Source organism: Syngnathus floridae, chromosome 22, assembly GCF_059516105.1.
Source record: "Syngnathus floridae isolate MCC-2025c chromosome 22, RoL_Sflo_1.0, whole genome shotgun sequence".
Lineage (NCBI taxonomy): Eukaryota > Metazoa > Chordata > Actinopteri > Syngnathiformes > Syngnathidae > Syngnathus > Syngnathus floridae.
In genome coordinates this window covers 6318621-6331667 of record NC_142434.1, presented here as the reverse complement: position 1 = coordinate 6331667, position 13047 = coordinate 6318621, and the positions used below count along the sequence as shown (strand labels likewise).

General features: G+C 39.9%; 1 protein-coding gene across 1 annotated transcript in view; it reads right to left on the bottom strand.

Annotated features, from left to right (window-relative positions):
- cacna2d1a (calcium voltage-gated channel auxiliary subunit alpha2delta 1a) overlaps nucleotides 1–13047 on the bottom strand; it is a 42065-nt gene that overhangs the window by 12710 nt on the left and 16308 nt on the right. Inside the window, exons 9-26 of the mRNA XM_088366460.1 lie at nucleotides 12096–12227; nucleotides 11752–11821; nucleotides 11627–11677; nucleotides 10598–10697; nucleotides 8941–9099; nucleotides 7979–8083; nucleotides 7818–7896; nucleotides 7702–7751; nucleotides 7507–7596; nucleotides 6655–6717; nucleotides 5338–5421; nucleotides 4639–4713; nucleotides 4477–4548; nucleotides 4328–4399; nucleotides 4196–4257; nucleotides 3969–4045; nucleotides 754–814; nucleotides 548–654 (exon numbers count right to left, since the gene is read on the bottom strand). Coding sequence (XP_088222586.1) covers nucleotides 548–654; nucleotides 754–814; nucleotides 3969–4045; nucleotides 4196–4257; nucleotides 4328–4399; nucleotides 4477–4548; nucleotides 4639–4713; nucleotides 5338–5421; nucleotides 6655–6717; nucleotides 7507–7596; nucleotides 7702–7751; nucleotides 7818–7896; nucleotides 7979–8083; nucleotides 8941–9099; nucleotides 10598–10697; nucleotides 11627–11677; nucleotides 11752–11821; nucleotides 12096–12227 — 1509 coding nt within the window. The remainder of the gene's footprint in view (nucleotides 1–547; nucleotides 655–753; nucleotides 815–3968; nucleotides 4046–4195; nucleotides 4258–4327; nucleotides 4400–4476; nucleotides 4549–4638; nucleotides 4714–5337; nucleotides 5422–6654; nucleotides 6718–7506; nucleotides 7597–7701; nucleotides 7752–7817; nucleotides 7897–7978; nucleotides 8084–8940; nucleotides 9100–10597; nucleotides 10698–11626; nucleotides 11678–11751; nucleotides 11822–12095; nucleotides 12228–13047) is intronic.

Below are 13047 nucleotides of genomic sequence, written 5' to 3'. Positions count from 1 at the left end.
TCAAAATAAACATTTCCTCTTCCTTTGGAAAACAATGATTAACATTTTACCTATTTTCCAATATTTTTTGGACTAATCCATTAAATGAATGATCATTTGCATTCTGCATTGTTAATTTGACAGAATGCCCTGTTGTTAAATAAAAGGGCTATAAATTGTTTTTTTATCCGTTTCACCGATTAATAGACAAAGTAATTGACCAATTATTTAATTATCAAAATTATTGTGAGTTGCAGGCAGCTCTAATCATATAGTGTTGTAACACACTGAAGTATCATGATTATGAAAGTGAAATTTGCAATATGGAATCAGCATAATTGAAGTAAATTGTCCTGTATGATAATTGGAGTGAAATTTGTCCCATGAGACTTCTCTCAAAAGAACACAATTATGGTTTAAGTGTATCCCTATACTTTTGCCTATACAGTATACTTTTGCAACAATCCGTGGTGGGAACACAGCAGAATCAGCACATTTCACGCTTATTTTTCTCTGGCCACCCGGGACACGAGGTTATTGATGGCGCCCGTCAAGCCTCCACACTCACACATTGGATTGTTTGGCGTCTTGGTGTCGATGTAGTTGTTGAACTCCATGAGGAACTCTGTGTTACTGTTGTCGTTGTCCGGCGGCTTCAGGTCCTTGCAGTAAACCCTGCGAAACGGCGGCGAGGGTCATTAACGAGACGGAAACCCAAGACGGAGGAGAAATAAATGTCATGTCAATTAAAAAATGAAACGCGCTCCATCTTACCTTGGCGCGATGAACGTATAGCCGTATTCGTCAAACTTGTCCGCCAACAAGCTCTCGGAAACTGGTGAAAGGAGGGAAATATTACAACGGTGGCAGAATTTTGGAACGAGCAGTGTCGTCTTTTTGAAGACTCAGCAGAAATATGTAAATACAAAAACATTCCAAATATGAATGATGTAATTTCTGGAGATTTTGCGTGTGAATGCTCAAGAGCTGATGCGCCTTAATTGAATTGTTGGGTGAACTTTTTTGAAATGTGGCAAAGCTCTTCAACATTCACACGGTGATGAAAGCACATACTAAATGAATGTCTTCAAACTGGGCCTGACAAAAGTCAGAAATAAATGAAAAGACTGTACTTGCCATCTTTTCCTGCAGTGGAAGGAGAGGAGGAGGAGAAGAACCGAGAGGGAAGAGAGAAGGGAACTGGGTGAAACCACGGCGGGGTCAAAGATCACACAATATTTTATTCACAGACATAGTCCTGAATAGAAATATTGCAAAGGCATAAAAAGTTTTTTAAGCAGCGAGTGTATTAGCATTACGATAACCGCACGTCAAGTTTTCATGGCGACAGCGGCCAATCTTTTGCTCTCTCTGATCATGGACGAGTAATTGCAGCCATGTGTCCTTTCCTAGCCGTCCCGCTGTCATCCGTCGCCACGATGGATTGGTGGCGAGTGACGACTGAATACATTTAGTCTGAAGACGGGAATCTTCACACCCAACCGCGGATGTTGATTGAGGTATGAATTCAATCATGTTGTGGGCGAGGGCCAATTACTTTCCTTTCAAACTTCTTTTGAGGCATTCTGTCACTAAAAGCAACACAAAATTAGAACAAGAGAGTTTTGGGGAATGGCTTTCATTCAATTTGTGGTTGGGCAACACCCCTAAATTGTCCTTGAAATCTTCATTGTTTTGCATTTTGGGCACTTTGTTGCATCATTTTTGGGAAGGCCTTTTGGTGTTCTCACATTGCTTCACTACATTGCGCAATCTATGGTGAGGCTTGCTGCTCACTGCCTCACTTGGGGTCTGTATGTATTTGAATCGGAATAGGAAATACTCACATTCATCAATTTTGACTCAGGTGTAGCAATTACAAATTCAGTTAGGCACTGAAACAACTTCAACTTATTTTTTGTCATATTTTGGACACTTTGTTTTTCAACTTAAAGGACATAAACTTATCCCAATGAAACTTGGGAACATTTGAATGGATTTCTGTTCCTCATAAAAGACATTGAATGTTATTACAGGTGATTGAAGGAAAAAGTTTCTCCTTTAAGCATTCACCTCTGAGTAACGCAAACATCCGGTTATCCAGTGCTGCATCTAGCACTAAAACCACAACTGAAGGCCAGCGGAACATGTGGGGTGGGGGGGCGTTTTAAGACACGCAACGTGTGTGTGGGCAGCGCTCGCATGCGAAGCCAAGCAGACGCCGGCCTCGCTACGCACTGTCATTATTAATCACCGGAAAAGGTTGTTGAATTGAAGAAAAAAAAAAAAGAAACTGGATGGAGGTCAGAGGGAGAATACTTGCCCAGAAATGCTGCAGGCATCCCAACACATCACAGGGTCAGGAGATGATAAGCAGGTCAGGAAGAGGGAGGAGAGGAGAGTGGGAAAGGCATAACAACAGGGTTACACAATATTTTATTCAAGAAGAATAAGAATATTGAAGACACGCGTGAAAATAAAACCAGCAAGTAAATAACATCCAGATGAAAGCAACAGATGCGCAGAGGAGGAGACCATCTTGTAGACGTTGGAATTGGAAAAGAACAAAGCTTTCACTGGAATACTTTCGTATAACACTAAAGTATTCCAGTGAACACTAAAGTATTCCATTGAATGCTTTGTTCTTTTTCAATTGGAAAAGAACAAAGCCTTCACTGGAATACTTAAGTATAACGCTAAAGTATTCCAGTGAATGCTTTGTTCTTTTCCAATTCCAACGTGTACAAAAATCAAACTCGAGTAGATAGAATAGAAATACGGTTTCAAAAAATAGCACTTTAACATTTTACATTTTAGAAACATACGGTAATAAAATAATTAAAATGTAATTTAACAATTTACAGCCACATTTTCTGCTGTCATTCAATGGACATGGTGGCACCCCGTTCATGCTCAACTAAGCCACCTGGGGGCAGTATAAATAAAATTTACCTAAGCCTCAATAATATTAGTAGTTCTTCGCAGAGGATAAAGAATTAATTAATTATGGTATTTGTGTCTCTTACTATTATGCTTTTATTTAGTTTGTTAGTTAACGTCAACTGGATGTGGAAATAAACAGTTCGGAGCTTTTTTTCCTTTTAAGTATGGTTCACTATCTGCCCAAACTGCTACTTGTTGGGAAGCGAGTAAAGTGGTGTGGCGCACGGACTGAAAAGCTGTAGAATTTACAACGCCCTCTTTTCTCTCTCCAATACATTCCTGTGCTGACGCCGAAAGTGCCAATAAGCAGATTTAGACCGAGTCAAATAGGTGATGAAAGGGGAGGAGATGGAATGCTGCCGCATTGAGAAGGATTATCAAAGTCGAGCGCGTCTTAAGAGCCTGTTGTCGGTTGATTTTGGCAACAATCGGACAGGAATTCTAGGAAAATCCAATGCAATAAAAAGCTTTTCCAGAATAATAAAAACGTAAGGTGTGGACGTACACCACTCGAGCCCTTCTGTTTTGGCTGCTTGGTGTGCTAAGTAGATGCAAACTGGTGTTGCATGATTTTTAAAAAGAATAAAACATTTTCCCTTCACAATTATAATTTAATATTTTTTTCAAGGTCATGTACACAAACAATAAATTAATTTGTATTAAAATAACCAATATCAGATTGTTTGTACATAAATGTTTTTATAGGTTTAAAAAAAGATGAATTGTTCAGTTCTAGTGCAAACTGTCATTTGTGTAACACTACACAAGCAGTGAGTGATTTTCACTGCGGGTATGAAAGGAGACACGGTTGTCTGCAACTTTGAACCCTCACCACAAGTTCGCGTGTGCTGCCAATATCCAAACACGAAACGACACATATACAGTGTGTGTGCAAGTGATGGATAGCGACCATAGCGACTCCGCCGCCTTACATGGCGAGCGGTAACGTCAGCGTTTTTTCCGTCGTTAACGCGCCGGCCGCCGCTACGTGTGTGATCTCGTCAGGCGTGAAGTGTGTGTGAATGAGTGGAAAATAGAAGACTTACATTTTGCTTGGGTGATGGTGTCACCGATGGTGGCACGGATGTAATATGAGCTGTAGTCGGGCAGCACCAACGCCAGACTGACATACGCGACAAAACCTCATATTAAAAGTATGTCATTTAACTTTTTCACTGCCAGCCCAGTTAAAATTGAGTTTTGACGTCTATAGCCGTCAGTGGAAGTGAATGAGTTAAATACAGAATTGACTTTTGTGCTGCTATGTTGTTACCTGTAGTCTGTATCCTTCACCGGCGCAAAGGTGTACGTTCTCCGGCCCACGTCAATGTAACGCTTATGAAGGCAACACAAGTTAAAACGTTGAACAGCGTGACATCATGCAATTTATGAGAAAGAAAATTACCTCATCTTGTGATTTGACCAGAGCAGATATGGGGTAAGTCCCAGTGAGGCCATCAATCATTTTCTGTCTGATCTGGAAACGTAGATATGATATGGAAAATGTGCATTTAAAGCCTCTAAGAATGACTGATGCATCATGTAATTCGATACCTCCACTTTGATGTCATTCTCCAGCTCAGCATCTAAAAAGTCCAACGTCACAGGCTCGTGGAACTCGGCCGTCTGCTCAAAAAAGTCCAAAAATTACAGTTATTAGTTAATACTAACCTGTGTCCAAAATCCAGCAGAAACTTCAGCCAGAAGAGGACATACCGGTGGCTGAAGGTTGGGATGGAGCAGCACATAGCCATTGGGGTCGATGGCAAAGTAGTAGCCGTTTGGTCCAAACTGCTCGAGAAAGAGTTACATGACACTTTATTAGGGACGCCCCAGTTCCAATAGTGGGAGACAACCACATAAAACCAACAAAAGATGGTGCCAAAGACTATTTTTGTCTAAATGTATCTCCTCAATTCACTTCAACATAGTTCCTTTGTCCCCAGACGCCGCAAGATGATGGCAAAGGACTCCTTTTGTCCAAATGAAACTCCTCAACTCACTTCAATGTGTCATCAATTAATCAACTCAGTTCAACCAAAAGGCTACAAAAGGCCAGCAATGCACTGCTTTTGTCTAAAGAAACGCTCCTTAAAGACTTCAATATATTTGCTTGGTATCAAGTCACCACAAGAGGGCAACAAAGCATGATTTTTGTCAAAATGAAGCTCTAAATTTACTTCAAGAAAGTTCATTAGCAGCGAGATGCTTTTTTAGTCTAAATTAAGCCATTTAATTGACTTTCAGTTTATTCAAGATGCCACATGATAGTATTAAAGTAATACTTTTATTGCATTGACATGGGAAAAAAACCCAAAATAAAAAATTTGAATATGGGGCAATTACAAAATAAATGTAATTAAAAGCAGCCTTTTATCATTTCATAGGGTGTACCTAATGTTTTGACCGCCTTACAGTAAAACGTGGCGTGAGCCTCTTGATGTCCTCCAAGGAAACGTCGATGGCCATGACGCCCAAGATGAGCTGGTTCTGAGATTTCTGATGTATTCAAAACACAAAATAAACAAATCAAGACCCTCAATGCAATGGGGATAATTACGACGCTCCTCCGAGTCCTCCTTTCGAGGAAATGAGCTGCAATCGAAATCTGGAAAGTTTCATTCCCAAAAGCCTAACATGCCGCCATGAGTCAGCGCCGAGGTATTTGCAGCCAAGCGGCGGCGGAAAGCAACCCAGTGCGTAAACTCATCTTGACCCACTTTAGTCGCGCCGTCATTTGTCTCTGGCCAAGCCGCGGGTTTGATCCCCCTCCCCGTCCTGCGCTTCTGACCTTGATAGCGGGAGAACGCGTGGGGGAGAAGTGAGGAAACGTCAAGGACGAGTTAAAAACGTTCCCCGAGTCTGAGTATTGCGTGTACTGGATGTAATGAAAATGACACTCATCCACTACAAGACTGTTGGCGGATGTTGAAAGCTTCATTTTCAGCATTTTTACAACAATTGCTTTTTTGGAAACACACCATTGCATAAAAGTTAAGTCATGTCTTAACGTTTTCTTGTTCTAAATATGGCGATTCTGACTGCTCATCTCTCCACCTTTATAGACTATAATTCATTCAGCCCCCAAAAATGCATTTTGTCTCTTAGCATTAGTAGCATGATCGTTGTTAAAGTCAGACGTGAAACGAATCCATGAATATAAACTTGTCGGTTAGCAATTGTACATTTTTTTTCCCCAGAAACACGATATACTGTAATAAGAATCTACAAAAAACATACATACAACCTAATATACCGGTACAATAAGACAAGTTAGAATGCTTCTTTTGCTGTTTTCAGAAATTATTCTGATGGAGACCTAAAGTACAATTAGCATTAATGGTTATATCTTAGCATTTATACAGTAAAATAATATTTATAATAAAGTGTAAATGTGTGTCTCAGCATGTACATATATATTATTTAAATTATTAAATTTAATAGTACAAGCAAAAATGCTTGTTACAAAACCCTTGCTTCAAAAAAAGACTTAACAGCAGTAGAGTGAATGCTGTCTGAAAATACATTTTCTAATTGCGACCTATAGTAAAACGAGAAAAACAATTCAATCCGACATATATAATGACTGCTCATCTAGGATTTATAGACACATACTTAGAGAACAAAAATTAAATTCCCTGCATACAATGTGTTTTAAAAAGATATAGAAGTAAACACTTCAGGAGCGTGAATGCTCGTCTCTCAGCATCACTCCAATAGAAAACATCTTACCTTGGATCCTGTGTTGGTCTTGTTGAAGACGGGTAGGGTTCCAGTGATGACGAGTCCCAGCTCCTGTTGAACAAGTTCAAGTTACACAACGCATGCACAAAAAACCCAAACGGTTCTCAGCATGGTGAGTGTTAAGTCATAAAAAAAGAAAAAAGGAGCTGCTTGTCCCAGTAACGAAGCCCAGAGACATTTTGTGTCAGCGTCTTATCAGTCCAAAGGGATGGGGCGTCCATCTTGGTTGGGCGCGTTCTTATCGGTGCTGTCGCTTTAACAGTGCAATATGGCTCGCAAGGGCGTGAAAAATGTTTTGAATGCGTTGAAATAAAAAGTTCATCCATCAATCAGGTTAGGCGTCCGATTGGCGGCGGGTTGAGAGGAAGTTGAGCTAGATAACAAACAGCAAATATTTGCACTTTTAAAAATGGATATTTTGTTTTTCTCCCCATAATGGTCCTGCTCTGTGTAATTCCCACATCTGTCTTCTGTCATTTCACAGCACCCACTAATTTATGGTTGATTCCATCCATTTAGGGCCGATTTGGAACACAAATGCTGGGGGGGGTTAAAATAGTAGCAAGTTGCGCAAAATGGGATGTAAAAATAAGCAAGTGAATAAAGTACCATCCAATTCAACAAAATAAATACAATATAAAATATCATTAAATAAAAATACTGAAAAATAAAATAAAAAAATAACCTAAAATAATTTGAATTTTTAAAAAAATAATATGTAGATAAATGTTAAATAAAATAAGTATTATTATTATTATTATATATCAATTAATTTGATTTATTATTACAAATGCTTCTCTCAGTCGGTACTTATCGTATGTTTAAGACGGCAGGTGTTACCAGTGCATCCTGGTAGACGTTGGTCCACTGGACCTGCTTGGCCTTGCGGTCTGCTTTGACCATGGGCCTGCCCAAAACATCCAGATACTCCTGCAAAATAAACAAGTAAATAAATAAACAACTTTTTCATATGACATGCACTGTACCCTAGTGACCATAAAAGGGCCACATTTACAAGATCGTGTCTTTCTTTACCTGAGTGTTTAACCTGATGGCCCCAATGGACGGAATCTCATAGTAGTAACCTGAGAACAAATGAGCGCTATTAGGACACATTTTGGTCAAAATTCACACAGGGTGTGTCATGATACCTTTGTTAGTGCACGCCATCCACTGAATGGGCCCTTTGTCGTAATTGTGTTGACCCACTGAGAATGTGAAGATGCGCACCTGTGTGGAGACAGAAGGGGCAAACATTGTCATGTTGGGTGCTTAAAACATTTTTGAAAAGTGGACTTTTGCGGTCACCCACGGCTTGTTTGGGGTTGTACGTCTTGAAAATCTCCTCGGCACGCTCCTCGCCTCCGTCAGTGAACAGCATGATGATCTTGTTGCAGTTGGCCCGGGAGACGTTCATCTGCAAGAAAAGGTTTTAGCCACAAGAGGGCAACAGACACTCACCTAAGCAACGTCATAACTTAAGCAGTGGATGAGAACAGGAGAATTTGGTGGAAAATGGAAAATAAAGTATGGAGAAAAAAATTTGTGGTTAAAAAAGTATTTAGTTACATTTTTAAGATTATTTTAACGGCTTAACGTGACTTTAATGCTCAATACAATAAACAAACTTAAAAAAATAAACTACAAATAAAATATGCATTAGACAAACTAAATAAAAATAAAATGACAAAAAAATTAACTAAATCAAAATGAATAAATTTAAAATCTAATTTAAATGTAGTTTATTAAAATAAAAATAAGTAAAACAATTGGAATAAATATAAATTAAACCTTACATAAAAAGATCGAATGAAACAAATTGAAATTAAATTTTGTTAAATTAAAATCAAAACTAATGCACTAAAGTAAAAATATAAATTAATACAGGCAGTGTGCAAATTAAAATTAGGTCCAGCTAAAATTAATTAAAAATTTAATAAATAACATTGATAAATAAATTACAAATTTTAAATTTCAGAAAACGTATCCTATCATAAAAATATAATTAAATAATTTAAGAAATACAAAATATTGAAAACCTCCAAAATTATATTAAACTATTTTACTTTACTACATATATCACTTGAAAATTAAATAAAACAGACAAACAAAAATTAAAAACAACAGTCCTGAAGGTAAAAAACTAGCATCAAATTAAATCCAGATCGAATCCAGATTACCCAGTTAACTCGCATTTTACCTGGAAAATACACGTTACACCTCGTCCAACCAGCTCAGAATTTGCCATGTTCAACAAGACGTTTGCGTGCCCACCTGTGCGAGCTGCTTGAAGGCCAGCTCAAAGCCACGCCTATAGTTGGTGGTCCCCTTAGCGGTGATGCTTTGCACGGCGTCCTTGAGGATGCGCTTGTTGCGCACGTTGGCCTGCACCAGGTTCTCAAAGCAGGCGGCGTAATTGGCCTTGTCGTTGAACTGCCGTTGGAGGTTGAGAGGAGGGGGGGAGACAAGGAGAAGGAAGGCGGGATGACGAAGGGACGCGGAGGAGACGAACCGGCACATATTTGTTGCGGAAATATGTGGCAGGGCTCCATCATGCACAATGACATCAAATATCTCCAGAAAGAGCAAATTTATGACATATCGGCTCTGCGGTTGTCATAAAATAAGGTGGTGAGGTGAAGGTTTACAGACCGAAGGAGGCTAAATGAGCAGAAGGAAGTATAGAGAGGAGAAGAGGAAGGCAAAAATAACACAAATATTGATTACGGAACACTCAAACAGTCAGTTCCACAACAACCTTGGTACGAGCTATGAATGGCGGTGAAATTATGTTGCAACTTCACTGCAACATCTTGAGAGGTGTTCTTAATATTTTGGTCAGTGAGTTCAACAGTGAGTTCAACTATTACAAGTCAGTATGATAGTAATCCCTCTGACAATAGAAACTAAATAAAAAAAATGGTGGCCAGCAAACTAATTAAATTTTGAATTCAGATTATTTTATTTTACGTTCAAGTGTAATTTGGAACATGTCAAAATAATACAATTCAATAGACTATATTTTATTTATTGCTTTCTTTTAAATAAGTGAATACATTGGCATCATACCTTCCACACGCACACACACACACACACACACACACACACACACACACACACACACACGCGCGCGCAATTATGATGGTTTGCGGTAGGTTGAAAAAGAAAAAAAAAGCATCAATATCATGATTGCGATGCTGACTAATTGCATTAGTTTGAAAAGCTCTTAGCTGATTTGAAGGCTTCTCTCTCTCTCTCTCTCTCTCTCTCTCTCTCTCTCTCACCCATGCATGCACGCACACACACACACACACACACACACACACACACACACACACACACACACACACACACACGCGCGCACGCACACACGCGCGCGCGCACACACACACACACACACACACACGTACGCATATACAAACAAACAAAAACGAATGGCTCCATCAAGGAAGAGTGAAGCAAATTGTGATCAATGGCTCCTTTAAAGCGCAAATGGATATAAATGTAACTGCTGGGGCGACACAGAGGGGATTTGCAGATCTATTTTCACGCATATTCCCATTCCAAGGATACGCCGTATTTCCAGCATCACAGGAAGTGTGAGTGAATCACTTTAAATGATGAATATTCCCGGTGTCAGTAAAAGCATCTGTGCCAGACTTAGTGCGTTTCTTACATTGGAAGCACGTGAGGCGGGGTCTTGGATTTGTTAAATGTGTCACGCGAGCATATGTTGGGCCAATTCGACGCCATTACATAAGGTAGCCTCGACACACGCACATAAAGGTCCAAACTGTGATCGAAAGTTACAAAATCTGAAAGACACAGCTTGCAATGCTACTTTAATTCACCGACACCCACGTCACTCACCAAACTAGGCTACGCCTTTTAAAGGCATACGCACCCAAAATCACAAGGTTGCAGTACTCACATAGACGACGTTGACGTAATCGTCGTCCGCCAGCGTCTCCAGCATCTTGCTGACGGACGTTCGGATCAGCTTGAGGGTCAGGCCCGACACGCTGCCGCTCCTGCAGAAAGTTGGCAGCGCATTTTATATGTAGTATTTGCATTTATTGCCACATCATAAAGATATTTACAGTGGGAAATATGATATCGCAGATTAGCATGGAACTTTTATTCAAAATGGTTTGCGTTAGTGGTCTTGATATTGAAATTTGAAGATTTTTAGGTGATTCACAAAGAGTGTACAAAGATAATAAAAGCATGGAAAAAATATGTAACAAAAATCTGAGTAAGCGGCAGAAATACATATGTATATTTTAAAATAATCTTACTTTTTTAAATTTTTTTTTAATTAAAACCTATAATTAATTTATGTGTAGGCAAATATAGCTGGTGATATGCAGAGAATGGAAAAGATGGATAAAGATAGCCTTATAATGTTCAAAAATTATACATAAAGTATTAAGCAAATACTATTGTGAAAAAAAGTTTCAATTTATTTTTAAATCTATTTTTGGTCATGTTTTAAAATGTAAAAAAATGAAACATTTATGTTTAGTGAGTGACAGACTAATGTGTAATGTTATGTCGGCAGAGTGAGGAGCTAAGTTCAGCAACATATAAACAAAAAGTGGATTACTTTTGAAAAGAAATGAGAAATGTACAAAATATATTTTTTGCTTAATTTCATCTCATTTAAAAACAAATATGTCAATCAGACTACATTTCATTTGCTATGTACAGCAAAAACTGTTTGTTTTGGTACTCTGTGACTTTCAGGCTTGGCAGAGGTCTTTGCTCCCAATGCTTTCTGTTGTACAAAAATAACCTGGCATTTTACATGAGGGCCTTTTTTTTCAAGCGTGAACTGCAAATGGCCGAGTCGTCCTCGGCACTCGCCAGCATGTTGATGCGGGGTCACCGGTCAAAGGGTCTCGGCATAGCGCACTTATTCCAGCTGACTGTGTGTTTGAATCATAAGGTTTTCACTCACGCGTCCACCAGGATCAGCATGTCCTTGGGCGACGCCGCCCCCTGGATGTACCTGCCGGGTAATGGCACGACAATGACACATAGGTTTTGGATCCAGCGTAACGGCATGTGTAAATCTGCACCCACCACGGCCGCCTGCGTACGTCGTAGAGGTCAATTTTATTGGCCGATTTGCTTGAGTCGATCCAGGGAGAAGCTGCGTTTTGACAGAAACAAACAGTCATTTAGTTTCCAGCGGGCCCTTGAGGTGCTGCCGTGCTAGTTAGCTGACATCTTTATCTTTTGAGGCCACAATTTAAAAGTAAAAGGCAGCGGCAAGGAAAAAAGTGTCGGGTTTTGACACTGTCAGAATGTGAGTCATTGTTGCCAAAAGTCACAAGACGGACGCGTGTGCTTGTCACTAACACGATGACGCACAATGCACACAATATCGTTTTTGTAGACAACTTTGCCATGGTCAAGTAACGAACCTGGGAAGTAACGAGCCAATCCGGTGGCAGAACCAAACACCTGCCAGAGGAGCGTGGAGTCTTCCTCTTTGTTGCTCCGGAAGACATCCTCCAAGGCCTCTGTCCAGTTGAGTTCATTCAAAATGATGGTGGCTGTAAAACATACACACAAAAGTCAACTTTAAAATCTTTTGGCTCTGCTTGAGAATGAAGGTGGCTGTCTTCCACAAACTACACTAACACAAATAGCACCAAAAAAATAATTTTCAAAATGATGCTGGCTGTAATCCACTCACACACATAAAGCTGATACATGGTAAAAATAGCCCCTAAAATAAACTTGACAGATGGTTTTGTCACAAGTGGTGAGCAAGCATTCACTGTGGCCATTTCATTTTGAAAGCGAGAATTTATATCGTTGACACCTAGTCTGGTTCAGCAGCAGCGGGCTATAAATTGCCCCAACAATATCATCTTTTTCCATCCAAGCCTCCTACTTCTCTCCATGGGGAATCCTCCCTCCTTGCCATCGTGAAGCCCTGCAGCCGACTTGACTTTCCATGCTTTGTACGGTATGAAGACGCCCCAGGCCCCTCCTTCGAGCCCAGTGTGCATCCCAAGGGAGATAAATACTCACAATTTGGATTCTCACACGCCTCCCTCAGGACAAATGTGCTCAGTCTCAAACAAGATGACTACAATATACCGACAAATTCCACCTAGTAGTTGGTGAATTTCACTTTCAAATTTTTGTTGCTTAATGGTCCAAAAGTATCAACACAGAATCAAATGAATTAAATTTTTCACAGTGATAAACTACAACTGAGGTCAACAAGAGGGGGACGCCAGTCTATCATCACCCACACTGCGCCGCTGACACCAATTAAGTGGCGGCGAGAGAAGTGGCGAAAGGTGGCCGACTGTCACATCTGCTTGCTGACAACAGCTGCCAGTCGCCACGATCACTCTACTG